Source organism: Macaca fascicularis, chromosome 12, assembly GCF_037993035.2.
Source record: "Macaca fascicularis isolate 582-1 chromosome 12, T2T-MFA8v1.1".
Taxonomy (NCBI): Eukaryota; Metazoa; Chordata; class Mammalia; order Primates; family Cercopithecidae; genus Macaca; species Macaca fascicularis.
In genome coordinates, this window is record NC_088386.1 from 120,479,387 (window position 1) to 120,505,057 (window position 25,671).

General features: G+C 37.5%; 1 protein-coding gene across 3 annotated transcripts in view; it reads right to left on the minus strand.

Annotated features, from left to right (window-relative positions):
- CUL3 (cullin 3) overlaps nucleotides 1–25,671 on the minus strand; it is a 113,509-nt gene that overhangs the window by 56,372 nt on the left and 31,466 nt on the right. For all 3 annotated transcript variants that reach the window (XM_005574447.4, XM_005574445.4, XM_074010340.1), the window contains one exon: nucleotides 6,887–7,000. In XM_005574447.4, coding sequence (XP_005574504.1) covers nucleotides 6,887–7,000 — 114 coding nt within the window. The remainder of the gene's footprint in view (nucleotides 1–6,886; nucleotides 7,001–25,671) is intronic.

Below are 25,671 nucleotides of genomic sequence, written 5' to 3' on the forward strand. Positions count from 1 at the left end.
CCTTTTCATAAATTTATTGTTACACTCCACTTCATCTCTTTACCCATCTTTGACAACTTTCCAAATAGCTCAAAGAAGCAGTGACCCTCCTTTCTTGGGTTACTCTCTCCCCATTCCTTTGAATTTAATCCCTCTAATCTCCATTCAGAATAATTTGCAATACTACTCTACCTTTGCTGTTTGTGAAAATGATTAGAAATATAGACAAATTCAAGAAGAAACAGAAAAATACCTTTGAAATTCTCCATAAAGTTTTGTGTAGCAATTCTTCTATTAGCCTTCTTAATAGAAGATCAAGATAGAAAATGATTTTTTCCCTTTGACATTAATTGTAATTGCCTGAGTAGCCTATGGGATACTATCTATAATTTTCCTTAATATTATATTCATTTTCATAGCTTGAAAGAGAAAAATGAACCAAATATTAATAAATACTTATGGATTATATCAATAATTCAGGCTGTAACAATGTATATAACAGACTTTCTGTAACATCAAATCTTTTCCCAATCATTAATCATTTGAATAATTAAAATGAAAGTGAAACATATTAACCAGTCCCAAACTATCTTATAAGCTAAACACGGAGTTACTTCTTTAATAAAAGAATGAATCGGCCGGGCGCGGTGGCTCATGCCTGTAATCCCAGCACTTTGGGAGGCCAAGGCGGGCAGATCACGAGGTCAGGAGATTGAGACCATCCTGGCTAACATGGTGAAACCCCGTCTCTACTAAAAATACAAAAAAAAAAAAAAAAAAAAAAAAAAATTAGCTGGGCGTGGTGGCAGGCGCGTGTAGTCCCAGCTACTTGGGAGGCTGAGGCAGGAGAATGGCATGAATCTGGGAGGCAGAGCTTGCAGTGAGCCGAGATCCAGCCACTGCTCTCCGAGACTCCGTCTCAAAAATAAAAGGAAAAAAAAAAAAAGAATGAATCAAATTAACAAATATAAGTAAAGCAGGGATTACAACTCAGGAGCCAAACAGGTAATGCAAGTCTCAAACATTAGGAAGGGGTGGAGTGGCAGAAACTAGAGGCCACATGTTCCATCAAGAGACATGTAGACCTGACTTTTTGCAACACCAAACCTGCCAAACAACAAAGTTATGTGGGGCAAATTTTGAACAATGCATATCTCCACCACGTAACCCGTGACTTTATTGACATTTTCAAGAGGCAGTGTGTCCCAGAGTATCATGCATAACATTTTAGACACAGACACCTCTTTGTCAGAGTAAAAGTCAGCTAGGCCGGGCACGGTGGCTCACGCCTGTAATCCCAGCACTTTGGAAGGCTGAGGCAGGCGGATCACGAAGTCATGAGATGGAGATCATCCTGGCAAACACGGTGAAACCCCATCTCTACTAAAAATACAAACAATTAGCCAGGTGTGGTGGCGGGTGCCTGTAGTCCCAGCTACTCGGGAGGCTGAGGCAGGAAAATGGAGTGAACCTGGGAGGCGGAGCTTGCAGTGAGCCAAGATCATCGTGCCACTGCACTGCAGCCTGGGTGACAGAGTGAGACTCCATCTCAAAAAAAAAAAAAAAAAAGTCAGCTAGCTGAGTAGGTAGTGGGTGGGCAGACAACGAAGTTTCTTCTCTCCTTCTGCTCTGGGCCTAAGATCTAAAATCCCAATAGTTAGAGCCAGTAATCACAAGAAACCTGCATACTTGGTAATATGACCTAAGAGTCTAGGTTGAGGGTAAAGTCTTACGGAAAAAAAAAGGAAAAAAAAGTGGAGATGTCCACAGAAAACTTTTTTGATTTTTGAAAAATTAAAAACCTATTTTATCTTAAATGAGGTATTGGTTAGGTGCATATGTTTGTCAAAAATCATTTCGTACAGTTTAATTCATTTCAACGTATATTAAATTTTACCTTAATTTTAAAATGTACTTTTGGTTGGGCACAGTGGCTCACGCCTGTAATTCCAACACTTTGGGAGGCCAAGGCAGGTGGATCACTTGAGCCCAGGAGTTCGAGACCAGCCTGGCCAACATGGTGAAACCCCATCTCTACCAAAAATACAAAAATTGGCCAGGTGTGGTGGTGCGCACCTGTAGTCCCAATTACTCAGAAGGCTGAGGCAGGAGGATCGCTTCAACCCAGGAGGCGGAGGTTGCAGTGAGCTGAGATTGTGCCACTGGACTCCAGCCTGAGCGACAGAGCAAGACCCTGTCTCAAAAAAATTAAAAACATAAAAGTGTACTTTTAAGTACATTTTAATTAACCCTAGAACACTACACATAAAAAGGCAATATAAGTAAATGAAGGATATGAAAAATTTTAAAAATTTATCTTGTAGAACATGAAGGTATCAACACTTTCTTTTTGAATCTAAAATAGCCTTTTTTTTTTTTTTTTTTTTGCATCAGAGTCTTACTCTGTCACCTAGGCTGGAGTGCAGTGGCATGATCTTGGCTTCCTGCAACCTCTGCCTCCCAAGTTCAAGCGATTCTCCTGCCTCAGCCTCCGAGTAGCTGGGATCATAGGCATGCACCACTACACCTGGCACATTTTTTGTGTTTTTAGTAGAGACGAGCTTTCACCACATTGGACAGGCTGGTCTCAAACTCCTGGCCTCAAGTAATCCACCCACCTAGGCCTCCCCAGGTGCTGGGATTACAGGTGTGAGCCACTGTGCCTGGCCTAAAATAGCTATTTTTAATAAGCATTTTTAAAAAGTGTAGTTTATTTAAAAAAAAAATACTATATAACATCTGCACCAATTCATTAAACACATATGTAAGTGCCTAGTTTGTACAAGGAGCTGTGGTAGGTATTAAAGAGGTAATAGTGACACAAACATTGTTTCCATCCTCATACAGTCTAGTGGGCAAACTACACACTGAGCAGTTGGGTCGTTAATGACTGTGATAAATGTTGCAACGGAATAGTACTAGGTACAATGAGAGCAACTGCAGCCAGCTGGGAGTACGTGGGTCAGGGAAAGCTTACCAGAAATATAAGGTAAGACATAAAGGGTAAGTAGAGCAAGTGACATTAAGGGGGAAAAAAAAAATTCTAGAAACATTTCCAGACAGAAAACATGTAAAAGAATTCCAAGATGAGAGGTAAGGATTTCAACAGGGCAGTAACATGATCAGATTAGGCTTTAAAATAGTAATCCTGGGAGCAATATGGAAAACAGAGAAAAGCCCAGTGAACACTGTAAGACTAGCAACACTGAATATTTCAAGAAAGAAATGAAGGTGGTTTGATGTTGAATAATAGACAATAAAGAGAAAATGGCAGAGTCTAGCAACAGATAATGTAGGGAGAAAGAAGAAACTTACAAGAATATAGCCGGGCGCGGTGGCTCACGCCTGTAATCCCAGCACTTTGGGAGGCTGAGGCAGGAGAATGGTGTGAACCCGGGAGGCAAAGCTTGCAGTGAGCCAAGACAGCGCCACTGCACTCCAACCTGGGCGAAAGAGCAAGACTGTCTCAAAAAATAAAAAAAATAAAAAAGAATAATTCTCAGGTTTCAGTATGAACAACTGAATGACAGTGATTATGAGCTCATTTGGACGTGCCAAGTTTGAAGTACTTCAGAGAATGAAGGCTCCATTAACTAGACAAATGAATATATGAGTCTGAATCTCAGAAAACGAAGCTAGAAACATAATTTGGGAATCATCTGCACAGAAGCACATGAAGCTCCCGAAGGTGAAGAGTGCGCATACCATGAGAAGAACATCTAGGACTAAATCCCAAGAATGCCTCTATTTAAGGGGAGATGGTGGGGGCAGTTAGTAGTAGTTGGAGGAGGAGAGGCTAAAAACAGTAAAAAGGCAGGTAGGAGGCATACAAAGAGAGTTCTTTGTTACAGAAATCAAGGAAACATGTTAGAAGAAGGAAGGAATGACCAACTATGACAAATGCTGCTTTAAAAAAAAAAAAATCAAGGAGAATGGGGATTACCAGTCTCTTCGTATTCTGACATGCACAGATACCATGGTGATACTAGTAAGGGCAAAACCAAACATGATAGTTGAGATAGAAGCTTAACTATAATGTATTCAAAGTGTATGAAAGATCAGAAAAGGAAGATGGCAAATGTCAACATTTCTTATGACACATTTAGCTATGAATGACAGATGAGAGATCCCGGGAGACAGCGCAGGGGTTCACCAGAGAATTTAATGGAATTATATTCTGAGGATTGAGTGAGTGGCCTGAACATGTTTAATGTTGGTTAAGATCCAATATGAAAGGCAGAACCCTAAAATACTTAAGGTTCATGACAAGGTAGAAGGGGATTGACCTATAGCACAGGTTGAGACATGGCCTCTGACAGAAGAGGACACCACCCTCTACTAAGAGAGGGAAAAAGAAAAACATAAAAGAGGAGAAAATACAAGTAAAGTTCTAGATTTAGTGGCAAAAAATAAGCATAGTTCCTACCTGATGCTTTCTCTTTTCTCTGAGAAGTAGAAGGCAATATCATTTACTACAAGGGAGAGAACCCAAGGCAGAGCTGGAGGTCTGAAGAGAAATAACTGCTGGAGCAAGCTGACTAACGAAAAAGAGTGAAACTGCTGGGCAGTGTGAAGGGTTGACCACAGGTCTTTGATGCGACAAACAGTGGCATCAATCTACCCTGTATGAATTTTCAGTTCATGCAGCACTGTGGTACAACCAAACGGGTTTGATGAAAAGATGAAGGGACAAGAAATAATACCAGTTAATCTCTAATGAGCATGTTACTATGGGCCAAGCCCTACAAGTGCTTTACATGAATAGTTCTGCTTAATCCTCGTGACTACTCTACCCCATATTATTTTCATTTTATAGACAAGGAACCTGAAGCATGAAATAATTAACTTCTTGACCACATGTAGACCTGGAATTCAAGATTTGAGATTTCACAGCAAAAAAAAAGAGGAAGAAGAAAAAAGAAAGAAAAAAAGGGAGGCAGAGGACTAAAACAAAACAGACTTTAAAAATAACATCAGAGTATGCATGTGTATAAAATTTTAAAATACTTCTTTTGTCAACAGAATAAACTGTAAGATTACAAGTGGTTTTTTATCTTAATGTTAGATAGTCAGGATGCAATTTAAAGACTCACCATATCTAGAACTTCGAAAACAGCAACAAGCTAACTTATTTCAAATTTATATGCCAGATATCATGATACATGTTGTCTCATACCATCTCATTTAACTTCAAAATGATAACACAAGGTTAATTTATAACTGGATGAGAAAAATCATGCTCAGAAAAGCTAAATAATATGTTATAACTTTTATCAAATCCCTTAAAAGTGAAGTGACCTCTCCCTGACCCCCTTTGCCACTAAGCCCTTACAAAACCAGGGGTAACAGGCCTGACTGAAATCACAGGGCAGAACAAAAAACTTTACAGTTGTTTGTTCACATTGGAAATTCTTTCCAAACATTGCTTTATTCTACCAAATAAAAGAAACTAGGACAAGCTCTCATCACTGCATTAAAACTAAAAAAACTAGAAATAAAAATATAAAAAGGCAAAACCTTGGGAAAAAATAATTATATCCAATACACAAACATAAACCCTGAAGTAAAACAAGTCATTAACTTGCTAATTTTAGAGTGATACAATAATTAAACTTAATGAATCTAGAGTCATTCTATAACACCAATTTTTTTTAACTGATAATTTAATCTCTCTGAAAGTTATTAAACAGCTTAGATCAAAGTCAGTGTTTTCCAAGTGGTCTTGCTGAACAGGATTTTTTTTCTTGACTGATAAAAATAAAATACAGCAACAGCTGGTGAAAAATGGAATATACACGTGGAGAAGCTAATATCCTTAAACAAGACTAGTTGCAATAGTGCACTGCAATAATTTACTATTAAGAGAAATAGATGGCAGCTATGAGAGTATGACTATCAGGAAAAATACTTGTATTAATATGACATCCTCTCTCACTGAAGATGTAAGAATTTAGGATTTGGGTTGGGTGCGATGGCTCACACCTGAATCCCAGCACTCTGGGAGGCTGAAGCGGACAGATCACGAGATCAGGAGATCGAGACCGTCCTGACTAACACGGTGAAACCCTGTCTCTACTAAAAAATACAAAAAAAATTAGCTGGGCGTGGTGGTGGGTGCCTGTAGTCCCAGCTACTTGGGAGGCAGAGGCAGGAAAATGGTGTGAACCCAGCAGGCGGAGCTTGCAGTGAGCAGAGATAGCACCACTGCACCTCCAGCCTGGGTGACAGAGTGAGCTCCATCTCAAAAAAAAAAAAAAAAATTTAGGATGTAAAAACTTGTAAGAGAATATTCAGCTTTTGTTTCTCATATTGTCATTCAACAACTCTTGAGATGTTAATATGGTTTTTTCCACATTTTTCACTGACAAGTGCTAAATACTAAGAAAAAAATTAAATCATTCCCTTTCAGTTTCACATTCTAAGCATTCACTAACTATGTGAACAATTAAGATTTTTATTCACATAGGCTTAGGCCGGCCCTTACAAAGAAAGTACTATTTAAAAAACAAAAACCACCTTCCACACTGAGATGTACTATAAGTTAGACAGAAAATCATTGTGTTTTCAAATGTTTAATTTCCTTTATTTTTTGAGACAGAGTCTCACCCTGTTGCCCAGGTGGGAGTGCAGTGGCACGATCTCACCTCGCTGCAACCTCCACCTCCCCGGTTCAAGCGATTCTCCTGCCTCAGCCTCCCAAGTAGCTGGGATTACAGGTGCCCACCACTGCACCTAATTTTTGTATTTTTAGTAGAGACACGGTTTTGCCAGGCTGGCCAGGCTGGTCTCAATCTCCTGACCTTAAATGATCTGCCTACCTTGGCCTCCCAAAGTGCTGGGATTACAGGCCCAGCCTTCAAATGCTTAACTGCTTAAAGGAAGAAAACATTAAAAAAGCTTTACTTACCATGTACATTAGTATGTCTCTAATCATCACCATAGCTGTTTGATGATCATTCCAAGCTTGATTTAGCGTTTGAAGAAAGTTGTTATTCAATGAATTTAGTACATCTTCTCGCACCTAGTAACAGAAGAGTTCATTAGTTTGCACACACACATCCACACACTCATATATATAGGCATGCACATATCTGTTTAATAAAATAATGAAGTGGAATCCTTAATTTTAAATCAAAGAAATGTTATAGGCTAGTAGAAATATTTTAAGCTATAACCTATACACAGATGAGTATCAAATGTATATGTATAGTACAGACTTCTCTTCTGATCTCCAGAACATAAATCAACTTCCTAGGTATTTCTCAACCCTCCAATGACTTAACATCATTGTCAGAGTAAAATCCTATATTCTTATAGTAAGTTACAAGGGCCTGTAAGACTGGCTCCATGCTACTGCTAAATTTCCTACTACACCTTCCCTTCCCCAACTTTGAATAATGGTTAAGAACACTGATTTTGGAGTCAATTACCTGGGCTCCAATCCCAGCTCCCTAACAAACTGGGTGACCTGGGATAAATTAATCTCTGTGCCTGTTTCCTTATATGTGAAATAGCATTCTTCTTGTAGGATTGTTTTAAGAATTGAATTAACACTAGTAATATACTTAAAACAGTGCTTAGTACTCAGTAAACACTCTATAATAAACTACTTAGCACACTTCAGCTACAATGGCCTCTTTACTAAACACAGCAACTGTGCTCTGCCATTCCTTCTGCTGCAATTCACATGGCTCGTCCCACTCATTTTATTTTGTTCAAATTTTGTCTCTGGAGAGGTCTTTCCCAACCAATTATTTCAAAGAACCCCTAGCTCTACTTCTTCATCATACAATTTGTTTCCTGTCATAGTATTCATCATTACCTACAATATTACAATTTATTTGTTTATTGTTTCTTCCACTAAAATGTAAATGTCTCCATGGTGGCAGGATTTCTGTCTTTTCCATGTGTATATCCCACACCTAGAATAGTGCTTGGTATATATAATACCATTTATTTCATATCCCTGCCCTCCAATGCCATGATTCACCTCCAACGTCAGCACTTTCAGGATATCTGCTTTTGCACATAAAGTTCCCTTGAGTCTGAAATGTCTTTCTAATCCAACCCTGATAAAGACTACTCAAGACTTCAAGAATTCCTTTCCACAGTCCACAAGCTTAGTACCATCCTGATAAAATGTTATTGACCACTACTCCTTCCTGCTATGCTAGCTGCCCAGTAGAAAGACCATTTCACTCAGAAACAGAATCCAGACTCTGGTTCTCGTTTTATCACAAAGTCGTCGTGTGTTTGTCCCTAAGTTCCTGTAACACTTTGGGACTATACTGCCAACTTCTACAGTTATTCAAATCCAACCTTCCATAATCCAGCTCAAAAAACTCTCAATAACTCTAGCCTAAACAATACTATTTTATCTCCAAATATCCTTTACCATAGAGAATTTCTAATAGTGGTTACACTTTTTCAGATTAGGAAAATGCTGAAGTTATGGTGCTTTCTGAGAAACATCAACTACTTAACGTATGTTGAGATATATAGACACCTCTGAAACAATTATAAATACACATAAATAAAACACCATTCTGTTATCAGATCTAATATGAACAACTGGCTAAAAGTGCCAAAGAAAATACACACAACACACTGTGGAAGAACAAGTTCAAACTAGGAAAACAGAATCTTTTCCTACATATTGGGGAAAATGAGGTTATTAGATTTAATGATGAGACAATACATCTAGTCTACTAAATGTACAGTATAAAAATCACTAGGCCTATACCACATAATTTAGAATTTTATCATATATTTAATCTTTTGTTGACAAGACTAAGCTCCATGACTTCAAGTTACATCATCCAGAAATTATTCCAAAAATTTTAACTATATCGTTAGTTAATAGAAATACTTATACAAAATGAATAATGTATCATTTGTTTCAACTCATTAAATCTAGCACTTGTCAGATGCAAATCTCCCCCACAAAAACCCAGCAAGTTGAAAACGTGCTTATTTTCAAAATTTTACACCAAGCTTTGTATTCCTTTACTAAAGAGTAGCAATTAAATTAAAATCATGACAATGCAAAGGCAATCTATACTACATACAAAAAAAAAAAACGTATTTGAAACATCAGATTATCAAGTCCATTAATTATTCTTAAGGACTTACATGAACTTCTACATACTGCTACATTATAAAATTAAGTTAAATGTTAACTACATTAAAATCACCCTGAATTTGGAACACAAAAATGTGCCTGCATATTTGTTGAATGAATGAAACACTGACCAATTAAATAAAAAGTTAACGTTATAAAATAAGGCAAGTTCTTTAAAATCACTGATTTGTACATTTTATGATAAAATATATTAAGTATTTACATATTTGTCATTTATATTTATACCTGCCTTTCAGCAAAATAAAATGTGATCTACTAGTACACTGTGTCATAAATAACTGCCTTATTTGCATCATACCTCAAAAAATTATCCTGACCAACCAATAACAGTGAATTTTACTAGCAGAAAATAGCTGCAATTAAGAGCTAATTTTATGTTTATTTTTCAATTATGCACACACACACACAAACTCATGACTAAAAGAAATAAAATGAATGCCTTAGATACACTACTGCAAGGTCTTCTTACTCAGATTACACTATGAACAAAAAATGTTTCCTCTAACATTTCTGTAGAAAAGTAGTTGAAAGTGAACAGATATTTACTCAAACATACACAATAAAATGGTAGGAATGAGATGAAGATTATGAAGATTAAAATAAGCTTTTAAAAAGATGGTTAAGTTGGCACATAAACTACACATTAAGTGAAAAAAAGATCTTTATTTTACAAATTATTAACATCTTATAAAAAATTGAAAAAGCAAGCAAGCATGGGAAATATGGTGGAAATACCCCTCCCAGGGTAACATTGTTAATCTCATGGCCTAACACAATTACCTACTTTCTGCACCAGCAAGGCAAATGGGAGGGAACCCTGCTCTACAGGTGGTACCAGAACCAAAACGACCTACGGATTAAGTATGAACAGATAATTAAAGAAAACCTATAATGAAATTACACAGATAAAGAGTTGAAATTTGAAGGGAGAGACATGGAAGAACAAGTAGCAACACCAGAGAAATTGAGAGCAGGATGGGACCAGCTGTGACAAAAAAGATGAAATGAAGTATGAGTGATGGAGAACTGATGGCTGTGCCTGGCACTAGCATTGCAAAGGAAGAAAGAGAAAGCTCAAAATAGTGGATCACAAATCAGGCAGAGAATCAGAGTCACTCAAGAGCTTTTACAAACAGATTTAAGTATGATGCAGTAGTGCATCTGTGGTCTCAGCTACTCACGAGGCTGAGGGGGTAGGATTGTTTGATCCCAGGAGTTTGAGGCAAGCCTGGGCAACACAGCAAGACCCTATCTCTAAAAATAAGTAAGACTTCAGAGAAGAGAATGAGAAAACAAGCCACAGACTGGGAGAAAGTATTTGCAAAGGACAAATCTAATAAAGAACTATTATCCAAAATATATAAAGAATTCTTAAAACTTAGAAAGTAACTCAATTTTTAAAACCAAAGAAGATATACAGATGGCAAGTAAGCATTTGAGAAGATCATATGTCATTAGGATACTGCAAATTAAAACATCAATCTGATACCATTACATACCTTTGAGAATGGCCAAAACACTGACAACACCAAATGCTAGCAAGGACGTACAGCAGCAGAATATCTCATGCACTGCCAGTGGGAATGCAAAATGGTACAGTCACTGTGGAAGGCAGTTTGGCAGTTTCTAACAAAAGTAGACACACTCTTACCATATAATCTGGCAATCACACTCCTGAGTATTTTCTTAAATGAGTTGAAAACTTATGTCCACACAAAAACCCACACACAAGTGTTTAAAGCAACTTTATTCATAATTGCCAAAACTTGGAAGAAACCAAGACGTTCCTCTGCAGATGAATGGATTAATAAATTGTACTGCATTTAGAAAATGGAATATTACTCAGCACTAAAAAGAAATGAGCTATTAAGCCATGAAGAGACATGGAGGTAACTTAAACGCATATTACAAAGTTAAAGAAGCTAACCTGAAAAGGGTGTATACTGTATGATCCAACTATATGACATTCCGGAAAAGGCAAAACTAAGGAGACAGCAAAAAAAATAGGTATATAAGTAGGCAGAGCACAGGATTCGCAGGGCAGTGAAACTATTCTGTATAATACTATACTAGTGAATGTATGTCTAATCGCATAGACTGAGTTCATTACAAAAGTGAGCCCTCATGTAAACTATGGACTTTATGGAGTGATGATGACCTGTCAACGTAGGTTCATCAACTGTAATAAATGTGCCACTCTGGTGTGGGATGTGCACAATGGGGGGAGGCTGTGCATATGTTGGGGTAGGGGTGTATGTGGGAAATCTTAGTATCTTCCGTCCATCACTTTTTTTTTTCCCAGACGGAGTCTCGCTCTGTTGCCCAGGCTGGAGTCCAGTGGCGCAATCTTGGCTCACTGCACCCTCTGCTTCCCAGGTTCAAGTCATTCTCCTGGCTCAGCCTCACTAGTAGATGGGATTACAGATGTGCGCCACCACGCCTGGCTAATTTTTGTATTTTTAGCAGAGAGACAGTTTCACCTTGTTAGCCAGGCTGGTCCTGAACTCCTGACCTCAAGTGATCCACCCGCCTCCGTCTCCCAAGGTGCTGGCATTACACTGTGTCCAGTCTCTCCACTCAATTTTGGTGTAAATCTAAAACTGCTCTAAAATCCAAAGTTTATATTTTTTATAAAAATAACTTTATATTTTTATATATATTTATATATATTATAAAGTTTATATTTTTTTTTAAAAAAAAAGGAGAGGAAGGAGGAAGAAGAGAGGAAGAAGAAAGAAAAAAAGAAGAAAGAAGAAGAAACATTTGGGGGCCACCCAAGATCAAAAGACAACCCTAATTTTAAAGTATCTACCCAGGTGATTCTGATACACCATCCAGGACTAGAAAACCACTGGTTCCCACACTAGCCATTTCTGTTTCTTTCCTTTGCAGAACTTCTTCAACATGAACATGTTTTTATATTGTTGTAATAATAGCACTTATGCAATTCTGAGTCCTGCTTTTTTCTTCTAAAAAACAAACAAAAAAACACACACAGGATCCATGTGCAGAATGTGCAGGTTTGTTACACAGGTTTATGTGTGCCATGGTGGTTTGCTGCACCTATTGACTCATCCTCTAAGTTCCCTCACCTCACCTCCCAGCCCCAAACAGGCCCTGGTGTGTGTTGTTTTCCTCTGTGTCCACGTGTTCTCAATGTTCAACTCCCACTTATGAGTGAGAAGAGTCCTGACTTTTTAATGCCACTGATTAACATTTAATATTCACTTTTGGTTTAGTAGAAAATACCTAGCTGTATCATATCATTTCCAATGCACCATAGTAGTCCAAAGAAAAAGGTTACATTACAATAAAATGTAAGAAGAAGATGTCATCTGATAATTTTAAGCAAATGATACCAAAAGCATAATTTATAAAAGAAAAAATGCTAAACTGGACTCTCCTGAAACTAAAAACTTTTGTTCTGTAGACACAGTAACAAAGAGAAGCTACACACTAGGAGAAAAACCAAATGACTTGTATCCAGAATATATTAAAAAAAAAAACCAAAAACTCTTAGAACTTAGCGATGACAGCAAATAAATTAAAAAAGGGCAAAAGACTTGAACAGACACTTTGCTGAATGAAAGAAACCAGTCTCAAAAGATTTCAAACTATAATTCCAATTATATGACACTCTCAAAAAAAAAAAATCCAAAACTATAGTGTTAGACAGCAGATCAGTGGTTGCCAGGAACTAGGAATTAAGAGAACTATAAAGGGTAACAGGAAGTTTACTGGGGTCAATCGACTGTTCTATATCAACCGTGACAGTGGTTACATGAATCTATACGTGTGCTGAAATTCACAGAGATATATGAAAATAAAGGCCAATTTTATTATACACTAATTTTAAAAAATTTGAAGTAATTATTATTTGAATATTGTCCTGTTTTATGATTTTATCATAAACATAAGCTATGATGCCACAAGCTTTATTCATAAAAGCAATTTAAATTCCAAACAATGAAAGAATTGTTAAACAATTTGAGTGTATCAACCTTATGAACCACTCTGCAACAATTCAAATTTGCCTATTCTTTGTTTCTGTGGATATAGCTTTTCTTGCATTTTTAAAATTTAAATCCTTAGCAAAGATTAAAGTGGAATTACTGTCAAAAGGAAACCTTTTTCTTTTTTTAAGAAACAGGGTGTCACTCTTTCACCCAAACTGGAGTACAGTGACACAATTATAGCTCACTGCAGCCTCAAGCTCCTGAGCACAAGTTATGCTCCCACCTCAGCCTCCCAAGTAGCTAGGACTTCAGCAGCGCACGCCAGCACTTCTGGGGCGCGCACGTGCATGCGTGTGCGCGTGCGTGCTTGTGTGCATGTGTGTAGCTAAGGGGTCTGTTTTGCTCAAGCTGGTCTCGAAGTCCCGGCCTCAAAATGATCCCTCCACGTTGGCCTCCCAAAGTGTTGGGATTATACGTATTAGTCACTGTGTCTGGCCTATTTTCAACTGTATAATAAAACCTGCTTAATGATAAATTAATGTCCAAGCTGCAATACACACATCCTCAAGTCAGTCAAATTACTGGTAAAGAGAAACAAAAGGAGTTGGAAAGGAGGACGACAGGAGAGAACAGCAGGCATTGGCATGACCAGGAGCTACATGCTCCCAAACTCTGCCCTTGAGTTTTCATTCTCAAGGATCTCCGTGGATTGACAAGGAAGCTGATACTGGGCCAGCAGCTCTTGGGCTAGCTGAAGAGCTAAAGGACATAATGTGCACAGTACTCCCATACCCCACAACGCACAGAATTGCTTTTAATCATTAACTAAAATTTTTCACACTCTAAATTTCAATGCCTGGGGCAAAATCCCAGCCAGCCAATCCTAATTAAACGTCTAGGTAAAACAAAGAAATCATCAGCTAAAACAAATTAAGAACTTTAATTCTAAAGTTCACTGAAACTAAAACAGAGTCACATAATCAATGATGATATGGAATATTGAAAATTGAGGACTTCCTTGGTAAACAAGTCTCCAAATTCAGGACAACATTAGGTCCAAATATAGACAAATTCCCGAAGTACAGAAATTTATACTTGGCATTACTGTCCATCGAAAAAATACTTATCGTGTATTAAAAACATAAAATGAGACATAATAACATGGAGCACATCCTAATTATACCAGGACATTAAAAAGTATCACAAAGGTACAATAACTCAAAGGTATGTCATTCTATAAATCTATAGTATTTTAACATTCACCCAGAAGCTAAGATAATCAAAATCATCTAAGGTTGAGTATCACTTATCCAACATGCTTGGAGGCCACTTGTGCTTCGGATTTTTGACTTTTTCAGATTTTCGGTTTTTTCAGATTTTTGGATATAATACTTACCAGGTGAGCATCCTTAATCCGAAAATCCAAAATCTGAGATGCTCCAATGGGCATTTCCTTAAAGCATCATCTCAGCACTCAAAAAGTTTCGGATTTTGGCCAGGTGTGGTGGCTCAATGCCTGTAATCCCAGCACTCTGGGAGGCTGAGGTGGGCAGATGACTTGAGCTCAGGAATTTGAGACCAGCCTGGACAACATGGCGAAACTTTGCCTCCACCAAAAATACAAACAATTAGCTGGGCGTGATGGTGCGTGCCTGTAGTCCTAGCTACTCAGGAGGCTGAGGTGGGAGGATCACTTAAGCCCAGGAGGTGGAAGCTGCAGTGAGCCAAGATCATGCCACTACACTCCAGCTACAGTGACAGAGTGAGACCCTCCCATCTCAAAAACAAAACAAAACAAAACAAAACAAAACAAAACAAAGTTTCAGATTTTGGATTTTTGGATTAGGGATACTCAACCTCTCTGCAGACAACTGCCCAGGAAGTCACTAACTAAGGACTTTGACCAAGTCACCTAACCTATCTAGTCTGTAGCACCTCTTTACCTGTGATATGACTATGGTTGATTAGATCAATGATGTCTTGTTCCACTGAAATGCCTTACTTAGTACTAGTGCCAAAAAGACTTCATTTCCCCTGATTAAATATGATTTATAATAGTTTTGTATGATTTTTAAAATTAGGGGTTCTATTTTAAAATAATTGACAGCCACTGGATGCCTGCTATCTTTCTGGCTCTAAATTCCAAAACATGTTGCCTGTTTCATCTGTTAAAGACAGCGCAATACAAAAACATGCAACATTTACTATGACCTACAAAAACAGCACTTAATGCCATAATTTCTTCAATCACTTTATTAACGATGGATAAGTTGCTTTTAGTTTACCATTATAAATAATGTTACAAAAACATTCTTACACATATTAAAAAAAGTTTAAAAAAATAAAAATAGCATTTAAATTTCCACTTAAAACATACTTTTTTCAGTCCTGCATTAATCACATGTGGTCTGGGGGTTTGTCGCTTTATAAATTTTGCCAGTTATATAAATTTTATTCTCCCAAGGAATGCCATTAAATAATGCTTGAAGATTTCAAAATTTTTCCACCTTATCACACCACAGCGATATGACACAAACCTATCAATAAAAGTGGCTTACTACAGAAAGTGAATCACAATGGGAGTCAAGTCATAAGGTATAGAGGACAGCTGACACAACTGTTTGGAAAAAAAGCTTCATGGCTCTTTCCCTCACCCTGAGAATTCCTGAACTAAAACATTAAAAAGAAACATTGCAATGTTTTGTGATTTTTACAGAAGTCATATATAATAAATAGGGGCAGGTCAGGAACAGGGACGCTTGCTTTCTTTTCCTCTAAAGGACAGAAATTTCTGAATAACTGGAAGGAACTCTTTTACCTCGTACTTTGAGGAATTCGTAACGCAGCCAAACTCCAATTATTTGTACAATTAATATAAAGTTGGTTAACAGATGTTACTCTCACAATACATAAGCAATCTTAAGGTTTCTGTATCTCAAACAAGCTTCTACTAAGGCCAAGATAATTAATTTAAAGTTTTGTAGATATTTTAAACTTTCCAAGAATTAACTAATGATGAGATTCCAGAATGACATAAAATTCACTGTCCTTTTCATACAGTAGACTGTGTTATTCTCATTATTTCTAATTAACTTTAAGAATTAAGATGGCGGCCGGGCGCGGTGGCTCAAGCCTGTAATCCCAGCACTTTGGGAGGCCGAGACGGGCGGATCACGAGGTCAGGAGATCGAGACCATCCTGGGTAACACAGTGAAACCCCGTCTCTACTAAAAATACAAAAACTTAGCCGGGCGAGGTGGCAGGCGCCTGTAGTCCCAGCTACTCGGGAGGCTGAGGCAGGAGAATGGCGTGAACTCGGGAGGCGGAGCTTGCAGTGAGCTGAGATCCGGCCACTGCACTCCAGCCTGGGTGACAGAGCGAGACTCCGTCTCAAAAAAAAAAAAAAAAAAAAGAATTAAGATGGCAATAGTGATCAGGAAAATCATACCAGTATCCTTAAAAAAAAAAAACAGTAAGATAGCCACTGTAGGGAAAACATTTTCTCCACTGCTGCCAGAAGATTCTTCATTAAGTAACTTTCTAATATACACAGTAATGTAACTTACAGCATTTCACAAAAAACACACTAATCTCAATTTCAAAATCAAATTCATTCTTAGTGGAAATATTCCCCATTCTTACTCTTTGCTTCAAGTGTCCAAAATGAAGCTCTTAAAGAAATGAAGTCCTATTATCAGACATCAACCACCCATTCAAAAGTATACTAAATATTTCCCCAGACTGACAATTTATGTATTTATGTTTGCTTCCAGCAGGCAAAGCAGGGTGCTAGGCACTATGAGGAATACAAGATACTTTCAGCCACTTTACAATCTCTGAGGGAGAGGGGAGAAGGGGGAGCCGAATATTAGCATTCAAATGACCTCAATACAAAGTAGAATACAATAAATAGCACTACAAAAAAGTTACAAAGTTTAAAGAAGGAACACAGAACAGGTGTTAGGACAATACACTTTCACAATTTCATACATAATCTGCTACATGTTGAAGCAAATACTATTTTTAAAATCACATGAAATTTGACATTTTTTAAAGGCATTCTTAGTTCAAATATGCTTTGAAAGTGTTCTTAAAATAGTATGACTTAGAAAAATAATGATTTCTCAATCAGTACAAAATACTACTATGAAAAATGATAGCTTTTTACTTACTGGTTGGAAAGGAATGCAGATAGAAAAATGACAGTACACCACAGAAAAACACCACTATGACTTATTATTTGTAAAGTATCCTATTCCCAATGGTTAAGATATACATTAAAAACTATTACAGCATTAGTATCATGGTTAAACTTAGTAACAGGCAAACTGACAGAATTAATCAGGAAAACATACACAAAGCATGACAACACAGCAACTCGTCTTTTGTTCTCTTGAGTATGATAGAAAAAAGAACCACGGTTTCTCAAGATTATATGATCTGGTTCTAAGCCGACTGACAGACTTCAATCTCAAAAAAACAGAGGCATATAGCCCGATAATCACCTGTGCTTCTAAATGGTGGTTAGGTTTAGTAATTAACTTGAGTAGGGAGAGGTATTACCCAACAGAGAGAGAGAAAAAAAAATAGATCTCAGCTATTTTTGGCTACGAACCATGGTGGTTTCCATTTTGACTGCTGGTAGTATTATTCTCAAAGATTCATTTCAACAGACAACTGAGTGCCAATCACATGCAAAGAGCAGGAGACACAAAGATAAATGAACAGGTCCTAGTTCATCTATTCACTTACTTAGTAACAGTAGAAGAATATCACTAAAAAATACAACAGAAATAGGATGGGGGGGGGCGGTACTTGCCCTCAAAGTACTTACAGTCTACCTAACAACTTAAGCAGAATAGCTGATACTTAACATGGGCAAACTTGTCAAAACAACACTTTTAAGCGTCACTCTCCCCCAACATCATTTCTCTTCCATCCCTTTCAAAGTAGAAGCCATTCAATTTCCAAAGTCCTTCATATCCCACGGTTGCTGTTTTTCTGACTCTCTAATAATCTCTTCCATACACTATCCCCAACAGTCTCTGTCTCTTTTGGGATTACACTATTTATATTTAGGTCACTATCCCCGTATCATACCCATTAACAGTTTTTACACCTGGCTCACAGTCTCTTCTCACTCCTGTCACCACCATCCCAAAAAAACATAATGGGTTGAGTACCTTCCAACAACTTTTAAGTTAAACATTAAGACAAGACAGCATGAGAACTAAAAATGAGCAAGCAGCAACAAGGCACTGAAAATGGCACTCATCCTAAATACCTGACTACATCTTCTCCACTGCAGTCAGCCTTCCTAAGGCTTATAAAGCAATGGCTCCCACCACCAACAGAACAAAACTCAAATCTACAATGGTTTTCCAAATCTAGCCCAATCCACTTTACTATCTTCATTTCCTACAAAAACATTCAAAGATGCTTTTGTTCATCTATACTAAGAACAGCATGTTCACCTTCCATCTACACTGATCTATCTCACTATGCTCATACCTACCTGCCATTTTTCTCATTCAACTTTCTCTCCTTGTTATCGGGATAATATTTTGGCTTTGTTCACATGATGAATCTTGAGTAATGCTTTAAGTATAATCGAAAGTGACAGTCTCCTTCTACCTTGCCCTGAATTCCTCAGGCAAAATACCTCCCCCGCCCCCCAAATCTGATTACCTCACTAAAATTATGGGATTCTTGCTGGCAAGAATCATGTCTTATTTATTTTTGGGTGGCTGAAACATAGGAGAAACTCAATCTCTGTGGGCCTCTGAAATCAATCTGTCTTTGCTAAGGAAAATCTTAGTCCCAAGTGTTTCTATCAATATCCTTAACTCACTGCAGTCATTACATATTGTATGTAAATACCATTAAAAACATTAATGTTTTCCATTAAATTACTTAATATTTGCCTAGAAAGGGAAAAGCACTCCAAAAGCTTTATTATAAAAGTCTGTTTAAGAAATTGACATACAGAAAACTTCACAGTTTACCTTAAAGTTACCAACTTCATTTCCACATAAATAACTTACTTACAAACAAATATACAACTTAAAACTGGTTTTTCTTCCCCCTCTAGAAATAGGGAGAAAAATATATTGAAAAAGTAGTTTACACAGAGACAGCATTTTCAGCAAATAAAACCCTTGGTACAGAAGATAAATGGTGAGGTATTATTTGTTCTACGAAAAGACACTGCAGTTTACAAAGAAATTCAAAAAAGAAAGTCACTTAAAACTTGAAACTATGTCCCCTTTAAGGTTGCAATTTCCCTACCGGTAAAACAGAAGTGCTTAGAACAGATTAAGACTACAAGGCATAGATCCAAGTATGTAAGTCTAAAACATAACTTCCACAAAGGCAGGAATCTTTGCTTGATATAGTACAAATGCTTACACCAGTGCCTTGCTCAACAGGCAGTTTTCTGAATAAATGAAAACTGAGCAGGATGAAGCTCCTCTTATTCTGGCTTCCTCCCATTTGATGGAAGTAAGATACTATTTGAAGAATAGGACATACAGATAGAAAAACTTTGAAAACCACTAGAATAAATGTTCTTTCCAATAATAACTAAAAAGACAAGTTAATTTTAAATGTTAACTTTTTTTTGTTCAGCTTTTTTTCTAAGAAACCAACTTTCAAAGTTCAATAATTTTTATAGGTTCATTTATGAGGTTACCATGTTATTTGATTATTACTATGGAGTATTAAAAATGAAATTAAGCATAAGGTAAATCTAAGAAACCCGCTAAGCATTACAAAATTGAGATAATAAAGCTCTTCCCATATTAAAACTAAAATTTCTCCCCTGACTTCAAGAAAATTAAAAATTGAGGCCAGGCACAATGGCTCATGCCTGTAGTCCCAACACTTTGGGAGGCAGATGGATCACTTGAGCCCAGGAGTTCGAGACCAGCCTGGGCAATATGGTGGAAACCCTGTTTCTACAAAAAAAAAACACAAAAAAATTTAGCCGGACATGGTGTCACGCGCCGATAGTCCAGCTATGTAGGAGGCTGAGGTGAGAGAATCACTACAACCTGGGAGGCAGAGAATGTAGTGAACCGAGATTCTGCCAATGTACTCCGCCTGGGAAACACAAAGGCCTTGTCTCCAAAAAGCAAAAACAACAACAAAAAACGCTGGACACCACGGCTCACGCCTGTAATCCCAACACATTGGGAGGCCAAGGCGGGTTGATCACTGATGCTAGGAGTTCAAAACCAGCATGGACAACTTGGCAAAACACTATATTTACTAAAAATACAAAAATTAGCCAAGCATGGTGGCACACGCCTGTAATCCCAGTTACTTAGAAGGCTGGGGCAGGAGATTTGCTTGAACCTACGCAGTTGATTGCAGTGAGACAAGATGGCGCCGCTGCACTCCAGCCTGGGCGACAGTAAGACCTTGTCTCAGGGGAAAAAAAAGAAAAGAAAAAAAATTGAAATGTTTTTATTCCAAACACATGGCACAGGAATAAACAGCCTTAGAGACTATTATCTTCCTAAGTCTTAATAACCTAAGCTTATCAAGACACATAATCATAATTTTTAAAGTTCTTTGGGCTAAAACAACCAACCCCAAACTCATTTTATAGATTAATACTTTAAATTCCAGAAAGGTTTAGTAATTTGTTCAAGATTATTAGTGAGAGAATTAGTCCCAATGCTCAGTTCTATTTTCTACCTAGTACTTTTCCCACTGCAGCTGCATCTAGGTTACTTCTTACTATTAAAGTGCTCAACAGGAGTTAGAAGAAAAGGCAAGTCCTTTGTTACTCTACAACAAGCTTAAAGACTGTCAAGTTTGAATCCCAAATAGGAACCTTATGAAAGGTGAATGAAAGAAGATGGCTCCACCTTTAACGTGCCCACAAGTAGCAAAACTAATTATTACTATTCCTAAATTTAAAACCGTGCTTTAGTATCTGAAATACATACATATACACATACAAGTGCGCGCGCACACACACACACGCAAAAAGGCTGTGAAAAACTGTAACTCTGCTAAATACCTGTCAAATATTATCATCTTATAATGTAAGGTTAGAGCTAAGTCTTAAGTACCACTAACTGGCAACTTTTCAGTCTCCGCTGCAATCCTCAATGTATCTGAACACTAAGTGTTTAAATTCATCAGGGTGCAATCCTAGGCCCTCTTTTCTCTTGTCTCTGTGACTTCATTTACTTCCAGGGCTTTAAATACAGGTTGGGTACCCCTCACCCTAAATGCATGGGGACCCGAAGTGTTTCAGTTTTCAGATTTTGAGTGTCTGCATATACATGATGAGAGATCTTGGGGATGGAATCCAAGTGTAAACATGAAATTTATTTGTTTCATATACACCTTACACACATAGCCTGAGGGTAATGTGATATTTTAGTAATTTTGTCTGTGAAATAAAGTTTTGGCTATGCTTTGACTGTGACTCTGTCACATGAGATAAGCTGTGGAATTTTCCACTGTGGCATCGTGTTGGCGCTCCAAAGGTTGTGGATTTTGGAGCATTCTGAATTTCTGGATTAGGGATGTTCAACCTGTACCATATATATGTTCACAATTACCAAATACACATTTCCAGTTCAAACTTCTCAGATAATTTGATTTGCATATCAAATTTTATAGGTATCTTAAAACTAACCTATTCAAAACGGAGCTCCTTTGTCTGCCCCAAATCTGTATCAGAAAATTAAATCACCAGCCAGTTAGCCAAGAGCCAAAAACCTAAAACTGATCTTAGATTTGTCACTGATTCTTATTCCCTATAATCAATCTGCTAGCAGGTAACTTTCATTCTATATCCAAAATATATCTTACATTTTAAAATTTTCTCAATCATAACTGTCACTATAGTAGTGTAAATATCACTGTTACTCACCTGAATTACTGGATTACTCCCCTTATTTCAACTGTTAAGTCCTCTAACTTATTGATCTTGCTTAAAATCCTTAAATGGCTTCCTAATGTACATATAATTAATTACAAAGCCTTCTGCCACGGCTTCAGGGCCTGGCATGATCTAGCTTTTGCTTCTCTCTGCAATCCCACCTTGTCCCATTCTTCTCCATTACCAACTCTTAGCTCCCCACTTATGACAGGATTTTATTCAATAACTTTAGGAAGTGGCAAAGATTAGCCTCCCACTTTCTTTTCTTTTCTTTTTTTTTTAAACTCACTCTGTTGCCCAGGCTGCAGTGCAGTAGTTCAGTAACAGCTCACTGCAGCCTCAAACTCCTGAGCAACTGTGACTAAAGGTGTGTGCCACCAAGGCCGGCTAATTTTTTTTTTTTTGAGACAGTATCTTGCTCTGTCGCCCAGGCTGCAGTGCAGTTGTGCAATCACGGCTCACTGCAAGCTCTGCCTCCTGGGTTGACACCATTCTCCTGCCTAAGCCTCCTGAGTAGCTGGGACTACAGGTGCCCGGCTAATTTTTTGTATTTTTAGGAGAGATGGGGTTTCACTGTGTCAGCCAGGATGGTCTCGATCTCCTGACCTCGTGATCCGCCCACTTCAGCCTCCCAAAGTGCCGGGATTACAAGAGAGAGCCACCAGGCCCAGCCATTTTTTTTTTTTTTTTTTTGCAGAGACAAGGTCTCACTATGTTGCTTGGGCTGGTCTCAAAACTGCTGGCCTCAGGTAATCCTCTCACCTCAGCCTCCAAAGTGCTAGGATTATAAGTGTTAGCCATTGCACTCAGCCTGCTGCCTTTTTAAAGTTTTACTGGAATACTGCCATGCTCATTCATTTACATTTGGTCTGCTGCTGCTTTTGTGCTACAAAAACAGACTTTGAGGAGCTGTGCCTGAGAATGTATGGCTCAGAAAAACAAAACTGCTATCTGGTCCTTTACAGAAAAAAGTATTGTATAGCCATTTACTTTGCCTAGAATACTCTTCAACCCACTTTTCTTGTGAGCTCTCTCTCATTCTTGCAATCCCAGTTTAAACACTACCACTTCCTCAAACAGCCCTTTCTTGACCTATGTAGTTGTCTTCATTTTTCCTCTATCACTGTATCCCGTTTTCTTGATTATATAACTAAATACTTGTTTACCTGTTTACTGTTTCGTAAGTGCAGGAACCAGATGTGTTCTATTTACCAATATATTCCTCACACCTAGCACAGAGCCTGGCAAACAGTTTTGAATGCTGAATGCTGGGATAGAAAAAGTCTTACAGGATACCTTTGACACTTTGATAAAATGATATATATTCTAAACGTCTTTAAATCTGAAAAACAGAACTTTTTTCCTCCATTACTATGCTTTTTTACTTTAGAAAAAAAGTTAAAAAACAAATTCCTGTGTAAGTTGAAATGTTTTCATTTTCTAAATCAAGATTTTTTTTATGGTGAGGTATAAAGGCCACATTACACCCTAAATTTTGCCTTGTGGTCTTGAGAAATGAACTAAATTCCTTTGGATGTCAGTTTCCTCAAAGGAAACACTCTTCCAGAGACAAGAAAAATAATATCCTACCAGAAGTGCTTTTATTAGAGAAACAATATTTATATTTTCTATGCCTCCTTCAATTTTGTGAACTTATTTTGAAAGCCAACAATAAGCTACTTTCATCCCAAAGAGATGTACTCTCTGAAGCCTCCCGTCATCTGTTGTCTGGGAGTTTGTGTTGTGCTACTTTACCAAAATGTTTGACTATGTTCACTATCTTCACCTTGAAATCAAAGTACCAACAAATTATATAACAAACCAGCCCTCAGTTCATGTAAAAATTGTATTTCCTTGGAATTCTTCAACGTGAAAAGATGGGTCTTGGCTATGTACACCATAGCACTAAAAGCACTCTGCTTTAAAATAAATAAATATATGGTTTGTCAGGCAGTTCAGCTAACTGCCAAAAGCACTGTGAATTAAAAACTGATGAGCAGACCAAACAGTAATGCTTTCAGAGCAACAACAAAAAAAGATATATTCTGTGAGATTAAAGGTAGGTATTCTGATACCACAGAACCCTGAAACAATATCTCACCTTCTAGTCAAAAGATGCAATGCAGAGATAGGCAATACTGATTTTCATGCAAACTACGCTTTTGCATACTGTATCAGTAACATCCCTAAGTCCCATTTAGTAGAACAAACTGAGACTTACTACCTTAGGAGACAAAGGTAGTAACTGATGGTCCTACCTATCAGTTAATAGTTCTCTTTCGGTAGTGTCCCATTCAATACAGTAGTACTGCGTTTATATGATTATTAAAACTGTTTCATAAAATAGGAGTAAACATGAAAACAAAAGCACAGAAACTAGCAGAGGCTTCAAAACCTAATTCACTTTAAATAATCAATGAACAGACATGCTGAAATTGGTACATTTCCTAGTAAAAAACTGACTAGTCAAATGAGTGTGAAACAAAAGAAAAAGTAAAAGAACATTTTCAGATGCTGGCAATGATCATTAATGACTATGTATAAGGAAAGTAAATTTAAGAATTTAGCATATACTGTATATTTTAAAATTTATTTAGTACAATCAACTTGAACGTACATTTTGGGTAATATAATATAAAAATTGCCTATATTCTGAAATGATAATTGTTATGGACTGAATGCTTGTGTTCTCCAAATTCATATTAAGAAGCCCTAACCCCAAATGTGATAGTATTTAGCGGTGGGGCCTTTGGGAGGCAATTAAATCTTGAGAATGGTACCCTCATTAAGAGGATGGTACCATTATAAGATACATGAGAGACATGACCTCTCCTCCTCCCTGCCTTGTGAAGACACAGCAAGGAGGTGGTTGTCTACAGACCAGGAAGGGGACTCTCACCAGAAAAATGAACCTGCAAGCACCTTAATCTCGGCAAGTGAGAACCTGCCAGAATGGTGAGAAATATTGGTTAAGGCACCCAGTTCATGGTATTTGTTACAGTAGCTTAAGATGATGAAGACAACAGTTAACCTTAAATATGGGACCACTTTAAGCAACTCATAATACACTAAAACTCAGAGTTCTCATGGAGTGACTGCTAACATAACTTCAATATCTACTGGACCATATCTTCAACATCAAACTGACCATATTTGAGCCCAAAACTCGGTCACCTTAACACTGATCTCACACTCTGGCCTTCTCTCTTCTCCTCACTTTCTGGATGAGCCACTTCTCAACTCTAACACACAACTACTGATGTTTTCGTCTGCATCTATGCCCAAGCTTTAAAAAAACTGACACTGCACACAGGCCAACTCCTACTAAGCTATCTTTTTCTTCACTTGCCAATTCCTTAGTATATCCCTTACAAAGGCTACTCCAAGTCTCTTCGTCTCATTTTCAGAAAATGGATGGCTTATTAGATTCAAAGTAATTTTAGAAATAAAGAATCTCAGGGATATTATTTCCAACTCCATTATTGTACATATAAGTAAATTTAAAGGATTCCTAGAATTTAAAGGACTAGAGCTTTACAGTCAGTTAACTTGAAGCCCCTTTCACTGAATTTCAGAATACTCCAACTTGATCATTCTACCTTAGGAGCAGATCCACAGAGAATTCAAGGGCTCAGACTAAAGCCACATTGCCTGAATTCAGTTTCAGTTAGGTCGCTTAATAGTTACATGGA